Source organism: Cherax quadricarinatus, chromosome 3 (genome assembly GCF_038502225.1).
Source record: "Cherax quadricarinatus isolate ZL_2023a chromosome 3, ASM3850222v1, whole genome shotgun sequence".
NCBI lineage: Eukaryota > Metazoa > Arthropoda > Malacostraca > Decapoda > Parastacidae > Cherax > Cherax quadricarinatus.
In genome coordinates, this window is record NC_091294.1 from 76831093 (window position 1) to 76842798 (window position 11706).

Here is an 11706-nt window from a genome sequence, read left to right on the forward strand (position 1 = left end):
GCTGTAGTTTGAGTAGAGCTGAAGTTATAATTGATGTCATCATATCAGAGCTCCAGGCAGTGATTAATGATAAACTGAAACACTGCAAAAGGGAAAGGTAATTGTTAATTGTTGTAAATCAAATGATATATATATATTGAGTTTCAAAATGCTCTCAAAATATAAATAGTCGCTACAGTTTGGAGAGGAATTTTTAGCTTTTGAAAAATACTTATCTCAAGTTAAATTTCGTTGCTTATTAATTTAGCAGGTCATTATTTACAGGAAGGCTAAGAACACAGAAAACTAAAGATACACAAATAACCCGCACATGGAGGAGAGGAGCTTACGGCGACGTTTCGGTCCGACTTGGACCATTTACAAAGTCACACTGTCCGACGTCCGATGTCCGTAAACCTCCAATGTTGTGGTCTAGCCAGACTGTATGGCTACACGACAACATTGTTATGGGCAGGACAGGTGACTGCCTTGCTAAGTGTTCATCAGTTAGCCAATTTGCTCTTCATTTTCGAAAACATTGATGTTTTACTTATTATTATTATTATTATTAAATATTAGCCGGTATTCTCCCGGCCCGGGCCTTTTCCAAGTGGTGGCCCGGCCTTGGCTCCCTCTTTAGGGAGTGTCTGAGACCTAAGTCTCCCATGGGAGGAGGCACAAGTACCTCCTCATCTTTGGGACCAACTGTCCCCAGACCTAGCCACAAGCTAGGCCTCTCTGGTCTGCCATCCCCGCCTCAAGGGGGCTAATGGGAATGACAGTCTTATGAGCTAAAGGCTCGGGCTCAGGCACCTACCCTACCCTAGAAGGGCTGGGCATGGTATCGATCGATGTTTTACGTGAATCACAACAGCAATCGTTCAGTCATTGCAGATGACGTTCGTGTATGATTTAAGGATATTAATGTCACCAAAATTAAATTTATTCTTATGTATGATTCTTAGTATATGTACGTACATATTTTTGCTTAAAATAGTAACTTACAATACTGATAAACACCAGACTATTACTATGCTGACGTGTGACATATTCTCAGTTTTATAATAGTTGGTCTGCAAATCCTCAATATCCTTTCCCGGAACCGAGCTTCATATACCTCGGTTTACATTTTAATTCAGGCCTAGCAAAAAAAAAAAAAAAAAACAATAAACGATGCCACATAATACTGATGTTTGAATCATTTACATGAACAAAAGTGGTATTCCTGCTGGTCAACAGGCTAGTAACTTTCACCCATTTTCTAGGTATCTCTAAAACACGAGCTGGCAACTGCTTCTTCTAACACAGTGTATTGCCAGTTAATTAATATTGTAGGAGTTACTCAGATATTTTCTTTTTGAATACTATGTATTAAAGATAGTATATAATAGTGTTTTCTTCACTTTTTTATGTCTTTTCAGATTCTTCATGTGTTATACGTGGACTGAAGTGATTACCTGAAGAATTGTATTAACTGGAACACGAGTCTTCTAAAATATGAAATGAGACGACTTGGCCTCAATCTGCACTACTGTGTTGACACTGGCTACTGTGTTGACACTGGCTACTGTGTTGACACTGGCTACTGTGTTGACACTGGCTACTGTGTCTTCAGATACAATGCCTCGGGAATTCCAGCACCCATTCCACAAGCTGCCATGGCTTCTGGAGGAGGGATATGACTCCCTGGAGGATCTGGAATTTATAGACGGGGGAGTATACGTGCAGGGAGAAAACCACGGTGTTCTCCCGTTGTGGGCTGGTGATGGGGAACCCCACAGCTCCCACAGGCGCCACTATAGCGCTAGTGATCTGACGGCGGAAAGCAAGGAAGTGGTGGTTCCTCTCATTGATCCTAGAAGAGCCGTGTTACTACCGGGCTACGGCCAGGAACACCTCCCCGTGTGGCAGCGTCCTGACCCACCCGAGTATGTCAACGGCGCCTCCAAGACTTCTAATGCACATAACGATCCGTTTGAAATACCCCAGATATTGGAAACTCAAAGTCTTACGGGCTCAGACGTGATGGAGGACGAGAACGAAGCTAGCAACAGCAAGCCCCCGGCCGACACTCACGATACTCTAGGCACCGACCCATCAGAGTATTGTAAGTCCCACGGAGGAATGTCCGTGGACTCACTAAGAAGGTCCTCCACCCTCACAAGAATTAATGAGTTCCTCCAGCGTGCCCGATCTGAGGTGCTGGAGGGTGAAGACGGCAGGAGCACCAGAGAGCGTCTGCGACACTTGCTACGCAACTCTCACAACGACGACACACAAAGGTAAGTGCCACTGCCAGTTTCAGTCAAGTTCTTGATGTCAACACTCTTCTCCCTGGTCCGTCGGTGACTTTCCCCAAATTTCGATAGTGAAAGACATATTCTCCACTGGTTTTTAATACCCAAATGGTGATTACAAATGCTTCAGAATAGAACATTAGTAAACACAATAGCCAAGAATAGTCAACAACGATAGTCATAATAATCCATAGTCAACAATACAATAGCCAGATTTCCTTTACCAGATTTATGTTAAGATACCATTAACAATATGCTAAAATCAGCAGCTTTATTCAAAATTTTTAGGGAACTTCGTTATGCCCACTTCGGTACCCACATAACCCACACATAAGACAGAAACTTTACTGCGACATTTCGGTCCACCTTGGCCCATTAACTATATAAATCGGAAAGAAGCGTCGTTTCTATGTGCGAATTATAAATAATGGCATATATATAAATTAGGTAACAAATTTAGGCCTAATATTCTAAGCCTATATTTTTCCTTTTTCGTACAAAGTATTGAAAAATTATTTACAATAATACAAATATTATAACTATATATTAAGGCTGTATAAATAAATAATACAATACAAAATTGAACATTAAAATGGTATAAAATACCGACAGGTTGTTAGGTAAGACACATATGCAACAGTTAGGTATCTTTATTTCGAAACGTTTCGCCTACACAGTAGGCTTCTTCAGTCGAGTACAGAAAAGTTGATAGAAGCAGAAGATACTTGAAGACGATGTAATCAGTCCATCACCCTTAAAGTTTTGAGGTGATCAGTCCCTCAGTCTGGAGAAGAGCATTGTTCCATAGTCTGAAACAATATTGTTCCATATTGTTTCATACTATGGAACAATACTCTTCTCCAGACTGAGGGACTGACCACCTCAAAACTTTAAGGGTGATGGACTGATTACATCGTCTTCAAGTATCTTCTGCTTCTATCAACTTTTCTGTACTCGACTGAAGAAGCCTACTGTGTAGGCGAAACGTTTCGAAATAAAGATACTTAACTGTTGCATATGTGTCTTACCTAACACAATACAAAATTAATATACAATTATACACTTCAAAACAAATACAGAAAATAAGAAATAACTGATAACAAGAACAGACTGGGAATGAACAAAGAATCGGAGGAGTATAAGGCTGAAAGTTGTACCTGAACAAGAATAACGAAGAAAACGACGAAACTAGTTAAACGTGTATAGTTATATTACGATATTACTGGAACGTTATTCGGAGTTTTTAGAAGGAAATGAAAGAACTAAAGAAATATAAGCTTAAAACAGGAGATAGTTACGTTAAAATTAACAAATAAAGAGTGAAATAGGCTGTATTATCATAGGAAATTAGAGGCAAAATAGCAAATAATTCCAGCATATTGAGAGAAACTAGCCAGAGGAAAATCAAATTAAGTTCAAACAGAAGAAAATAGGAATAATATCACATTACTGAGATAACGTAATATTTTGGGAATATCACTGTCGTATATTATATAGATTAAAATAGCAGAAATTATCGCTGGAAAGAGACAGAAATAATAAGAAAGTTATTGTAAACTGAGATCTCAATTGTGAAAAAATAATCTGGGGATATTATGAGGCCGGGAATTTTGTTAGGTTTCTGTAAGTAGACGAAACGACGACGAGGGACGACGACACTTTAGTACCTGATCTGAAAATAAATGGTATAAAATACCGACACAATGGAAATATAAACACAAATGCAATATAATGTGAACCTTTATTGACCTCAACATTCTGAACCTCACTATAAATACTCTCGTACCTTCCCACCCCAGGTAGATCCGTGTGTGACTTGAAAAAGCCCACTGTGTGGGCGAAACGTTGTCAATAAAGGATCATATTATACTGCATTTGTGTTTATATTTCCAATACCTGATCTGGTACTTTGGAACGACAACATTCATGGTGTAAACTAGCAACTCAAGGAAGGGTTCTTGATCCAGGTAAGGAGCTCATGAACCAAAGAATGGGACCTGCCCTTCGCTTCCTTGTATCGAACCCGAATAATAATAATAATAATAATAATAATAATAATAATAATAATAATAATAATAATAATAATAATAATAATAATAATAATAATCTAAACTAACTAGGAACAGATGATAATGTAATAACGGAAATAATATATATAATATAAGGTCTATATATACCTGAAGAAACAGTGGAGAAAGAAACACGAATAACGAGATTATAGGAAAGGATAAATAAATACTTAATGTAATATTTTAGACAAATTAAATGAGATACAAGAGACAAATATAAAAAAAAATAAATGACAGAGAATTCTGAAATATTTATGTTATCGAAAATATACGATTTTTTGGGGGGAAAAGGAATCAAAGAATAATTATTCAAGAATTATGTAATGAAAGGGTCTAGAAAGCCATAAAAAATTGAGAGAAATTGAAGGTAAGTCGATCGCTCACACACTGAGGTCTGGGGTTCGAATCCCCTCCGGTACGGCTGGAAAACAATAGGGACGTGTTTCCATAAGACATCTGTTGTCCCTGTCCCTGTTCACTCATCGGTATTAATATGGGTACCTGGGTGTTAGTGGACTGGTGTGGGTCGCATCCTGGGTGTTAGTGGACTGGTGTGGGTCGCATCCTGGGTGTTAGTGGACTGGTGTGGGTCACATCCTGGGTGTTAGTGGACTGGTGTGGGTCGCATCCTGGGTGTTAGTGGACTGGTGTGGGTCGCATCCTGGGTGTTAGTGGACTGGTGTGGGTCGCATCCTGGGTGTTAGTGGACTGGTGTGGGTCACATCCTGGGTGTTAGTGGACTGGTGTGGGTCGCATCCTGGGTGTTAGTGGACTGGTGTGGGTCGCATCCTGGGTGTTAGTGGACTGGTGTGGGTCGTATCCTGGGTGTTAGTGGACTGGTGTGGGTCGCATCCTGGGTGTTAGTGGACTGGTGTGGGTCGCATCCTGGGTGTTAGTGGACTGGTGTGGGTCGCATCCTGGGTGTTAGTGGACTGGTGTGGGTAGCATCCTGGGTGTTAGTGGACTGGTGTGGGTCACATCCTGGGTGTTAGTGGACTGGTGTGGGTTACATCCTGGGTGTTAGTGGACTGGTGTGGGTCACATCCTGGGTGTTAGTGGACTGGTGTGGGTAGCATCCTGGGTGTTAGTGGACTGGTGTGGGTCGCATCCTGGGTGTTAGTGGACTGGTGTGGGTCGCATCCTGGGTGTTAGTGGACTGGTGTGGGTCGCATCCTGGGTGTTAGTGGACTGGTGTGGGTCACATCCTGGGTGTTAGTGGACTGGTGTGGGTAGCATCCTGGGTGTTAGTGGACTGGTGTGGGTCGCATCCTGGGTGTTAGTGGACTGGTGTGGGTCGCATCCTGGGTGTTAGTGGACTGGTGTGGGTCGCATCCTGGGTGTTAGTGGACTGGTGTGGGTAGCATCCTGGGTGTTAGTGGACTGGTGTGGGTCACATCCTGGGTGTTAGTGGACTGGTGTGGGTCACATCCTGGGTGTTAGTGGACTGGTGTGGGTCACATCCTGGGTGTTAGTGGACTGGTGTGGGTAGCATCCTGGGTGTTAGTGGACTGGTGTGGGTCGCATCCTGGGTGTTAGTGGACTGGTGTGGGTCGCATCCTGGGTGTTAGTGGACTGGTGTGGGTCGCATCCTGGGTGTTAGTGGACTGGTGTGGGTCGTATCCTGGGTGTTAGTGGACTGGTGTGGGTCGCATCCTGGGTGTTAGTGGACTGGTGTGGGTCGCATCCTGGGTGTTAGTGGACTGGTGTGGGTCGCATCCTGGGTGTTAGTGGACTGGTGTGGGTAGCATCCTGGGTGTTAGTGGACTGGTGTGGGTCACATCCTGGGTGTTAGTGGACTGGTGTGGGTCACATCCTGGGTGTTAGTGGACTGGTGTGGGTCACATCCTGGGTGTTAGTGGACTGGTGTGGGTCGCATCCTGGGTGTTAGTGGACAGGTGTGGGTCGCATCCTGGGTGTTAGTGGACTGGTGTGGGTCGCATCCTGGGTGTTAGTGGACTGGTGTGGGTCACATCCTGGGTGTTAGTGGACTGGTGTGGGTCGCATCCTGGGTGTTAGTGGACTGGTGTGGGTCACATCCTGGGTGTTAGTGGACTGGTGTGGGTCGCATCCTGGGTGTTAGTGGACTGGTGTGGGTCGCATCCTGGGTGTTAGTGGACTGGTGTGGGTCACATCCTGGATGTTAGTGGACTGGTGTGGGTCACATCCTGGGTGTTAGTGGACTGGTGTGGGTCGCATCCTGGGTGTTAGTGGACTGGTGTGGGTCGCATCCTGGGTGTTAGTGGACTGGTGTGGGTCGCATCCTGGGTGTTAGTGGACTGGTGTGGGTCACATCCTGGGTGTTAGTGGACTGGTGTGGGTCGCATCCTGGGTGTTAGTGGACTGTTGTGGGTCACATCCTATGTGTTAGTGGACTGGTGTGGGTCACATCCTGGGTGTTAGTGGACTGGTGTGGGTCGTATCCTGGGTGTTAGTGGGCTTGTGTGGGTCAAATCTTGAGTGTTAGTGGACTGGTGTGGGTCACATCCTGGGTGTTAGTGGACTGGTGTGGGTCGCATCCTGGGTGTTAGTGGACTGGTGTGGGTCGCATCCTGGGTGTTAGTGGACTGGTGTGGGTCGCATCCTGGGTATTAGTGGACTGGTGTGGGTCGCATCCTGGGTGTTAGTGGACTGGTGTGGGTCACATCCTGGGTGTTAGTGGACTGGTGTGGGTCACATCCTGGGTGTTAGTGGACTGGTGTGGGTCGCATCCTGGGTGTTAGTGGACTGGTGTGGGTCGCATCCTGGGTGTTAGTGGACTGGTGTGGGTCACATCCTGGGTGCTAGTGGACTGGTGTGGGTCGCGTCCTGGGTGTTAGTGGACTGTTGTGGGTCACATCCTATGTGTTAATGGACTGGTGTGGGTCACATCCTGGGTGTTAGTGAACTGGTGTGGGTCGTATCCTGGGTGTTAGTGGACTGGTGTGGGTCAAATCTTGAGTGTTAGTGGACTGGTGTGGGTCACATCCTGGGTGTTAGTGGACTGGTGTGGGTCGCATCCTAGGTGTTAGTGGACTGGTGTGGGTCACATCCTGGGTGTTAGTGGACTGGTGTGGGTCACATCTTGGGTGTTAGTGGACTGGTGTGGGTCGCATCCTGGGTGTTAGTGGACTGGTGTGGGTCAAATCCTGAGTGTTAGTGGACTGGTGTGGGTCAAATCCTGAGTGTTAGTGGACTGGTGTGGGTCACATCCTGGGTGTTAGTGGACTGGTGTGGGTCACATCTTGGGTGTTAGTGGACTGGTGTGGGTCACATCCTGGGACAAAACTGACCTAATTTGCAGGAAATACTCAGCATAACAAGCGACTTTGTGCATAGTATAGTTATACAAGAACATACAACGATTTTGTTATAAGAATAGGACATACAATAATAAGCAAGGAAATTTAAAACGGAAATAACTGATAGGAGGAGGAGGGAACTAAGGCATTAATTCAAATTTGTAAAAATGTGGAACACAAAAATAAATACGACGGGGCACAGAATCACTGAGGTGGAGGAGAAAGGTTACGATTTAGTAAATAGAAAGTTCCGGTTTACTAAATAAGAAAGTTTTAACTGGATGTGAAGGTAATTTGGAACTTGGAAACAATGGTAGGCTAAACAGGCAAATAAACTTAACGATTGAGAGGAGAATGTGAGCAGTGATGAGCGGAAGAATGTAATTATGGAGGAGAAATGTTAGAGTGAGGTGGTAAGAGGCGCTGTATTGACCAGGATGATGATTTTTAAGTAAATGGTCCAAGTCGGACCGAAACGTCGTCGTAAGCTCCTCTCTTCCATGTGCGGGTTATTTGTGTATCGTTCCAGTCATGGTATTGTGTCATTTTTTTTTATTTTTAAGTTATGGTTTACCAGGAGGAATGGCGGCTGGAAAATATTAATTACGACGGAGGGGTGAAAACGCTAAAGTTGGCAATGCTGCTGGCTGATAGGAGGGGCAAGAGGAGATATGATAACAGCGTATAAAGTATATGAAAGAATGGATTAAGAAAACTATTTCACACACACACACACACACACACACAAACACACACACAGACACACACACACACACACACACACACACACACACACACACACACACACACACACACACACACACACACGCACACGGATAAATACATACCTGTAACAACTACAAATACATGTATGTATGTTAGGATGACACAAGGTAGGACCGTGAGCTAGAGTATCACATTTTTGGTCAAAATTTTATTTCGGAAAGAATATGCATATCCAGTTTTGGAGTCTGAGAATGTACACTGCAACACACCACCACAATATCAGAATGTACACTGCAACACACCATTACAATATCAGAATGTACACTGCAACACACCACCACAATATCAGAATGTACACTGCAACACACCACCACAATATCAGAATGTACACTGCAACACACCACCACAATATCAGTATGTACACTGCAACACACCATCACAATATCAGAATGTACACTGCAACACACCACCACAATATCAGAATGTACACTGCAACACACCACCACAATATCAGAATGTTCACTGCAACACACCACCACAATATCAGAATGTACACTGCAACACACCACCACAATATCAGAATGTTCACTGCAACACACCACCACAATATCAGAATGTTCACTGCAACACACCACCACAATATCAGAATGTTCACTGCAACACACCACCACAATATCAGAATGTACACTGCAACACACCATTACAATATCAGAATGTACACTGCAACACACCACCACAATATCAGAATGTACACTGCAACACACCATTACAATATCAGAATGTACACTGCAACACACCACCACAATATCAGAATGTACACTGCAACACACCATTACAATATCAGAATGTACACTGCAACACACCACCACAATATCAGAATGTACACTGCAACACACCACCACAATATCAGAATGTACACTGCAACACACCACCACAATATCAGAATGTACACTGCAACACACCACCACAATATCAGAATGTACACTGCAACACACCACCACAATATCAGAATGTTCACTGCAACACACCACCACAATATCAGAATGTTCACTGCAACACTCCACCACAATATCAGAATGTTCACTGCAACACACCACCATAATATCAGAATGTTCACTGCAACACACCACCACAATATCAGAATGTACACTGCAACACACCACCACAATATCAGAATGTACACTGCAACACACCACCACAATATCAGAATGTACACTGCAACACACCACCACAATATCAGAATGTACACTGCAACACACCACCACAATATCAGAATGTTCACTGCAACACACCACCACAATATCAGAATGTTCACTGCAACACTCCACCACAATATCAGAATGTTCACTGCAACACACCACCACAATATCAGAATGTACACTGCAACACACCACCACAATATCAGAATGTACACTGCAACACACCACCACAATATCAGAATGTACACTGCAACACACCACCACAATATCAGAATGTACACTGCAACACACCACCACAATATCAGAATGTACACTGCAACACACCACCACAATATCAGAATGTACACTGCAACACACCACCACAATATCAGAATGTACACTGCAACACACCACCACAATATCAGAATGTTCACTGCAACACACCACCACAATATCAGAATGTACACTGCAACACACCTCCACAATATCAGAATGTACACTGCAACACACCACCACAATATCAGAATGTTCACTGCAACACTCCACCACAATATCAGAATGTTCACTGCAACACACCACCACAATATCAGAGTGTACACTGCAACACACCACCACAATATCAGAATGTACACTGCAACACACCACTACAATATCAGAATGTTCACTGCAACACACCACTACAATATCAGAATGTACACTGCAACACACCACCACAATATCAGAATGTTCACTGCAACACACCACCACAATATCAGGATGTACACTGCAACACACCACCACAATATCAGAATGTTCACTGCAACACACCACCACAATATCAGAATGTTCACTGCAACACACCACTACAATATCAGAATGTTCACTGCAACACACCACCACAATATCAGAATGTTCACTGCAACACACCACCACAATATCAGAATGTACACTGCAACACACCACCACAATATCAGAATGTTCACTGCAACACACCACCACAATATCAGAATGTACACTGCAACACACCACCACAATATCAGAATGTACACTGCAACACACCACCATAATATCAGAATGTACACTGCAACACACCATTACAATATCAGAATGTACACTGCAACACACCATTACAATATCAGAATGTACACTGCAACACACCATTACAATATCAGAATGTACACTGCAACACACCATTACAATATCAGAATGTACACTGCAACACACCATTACAATATCAGAATGTACACTGCAACACACCATTACAATATCAGAATGTACACTGCAACACACCATTACAATATCAGAATGTACACTGCAACACACCACCACAATATCAGAATGTACACTGCAACACACCATTACAATATCAGAATGTACACTGCAACACACCACCACAATATCAGAATGTACACTGCAACACACCATTACAATATAAGAATGTACACTGCAACACACCACCACAATATAAGAATGTACACTGCAACACACCATTACAATATCAGAATGTACACTGCAACACACCATTACAATATCAGAATGTACACTGCAACACACCACCACAATATCAGAATGTACACTGCAACACACCACCACAATATAAGAATGTACACTGCAACACACCACCACAATATAAGAATGTTCACTGCAACACACCACCACAATATCAGAATGTTCACTGCAACACACCATTACAATATCAGAATGTACACTGCAACACACCATTACAATATCAGAATGTTCACTGCAACACACCATTACAATATCAGAATGTACACTGCAACACACCATTACAATATCAGAATGTACACTGCAACACACCATTACAATATCAGAATGTACACTGCAACACACCATTACAATATCAGAATGTTCACTGCAACACACCATTACAATATCAGAATGTTCACTGCAACACACCATTACAATATCAGAATGTACACTGCAACACACCATTACAATATCAGAATGTACACTGCAACACACCATTACAATATCAGAATGTACACTGCAACACACCATTACAATATCAGAATGTACACTGCAACACACCATTACAATATAAGAATGTACACTGCAACACACCACCATAATATCAGAATGTACACTGCAACACACCACCACAATATCAGAATGTACACTGCAACACACCATTACAATATCAGAATGTACACTGCAACACACCATTACAATATCAGAATGT

At 43.2% G+C, this 11706-nt stretch overlaps 1 protein-coding gene across 1 annotated transcript; it reads left to right on the forward strand.

Annotated features, from left to right (window-relative positions):
- The first annotated feature begins 1413 nt into the window (after positions 1-1413).
- Positions 1414-2265, forward strand: LOC128706634 (uncharacterized). The gene has a single exon (XM_053801584.2). The coding sequence runs from the start codon at positions 1600-1602 to the stop codon at positions 2263-2265; it is 666 nt and encodes a 221-aa protein (XP_053657559.2). The 5' UTR covers positions 1414-1599.
- Positions 2266-11706: the final 9441 nt, after the last annotated feature.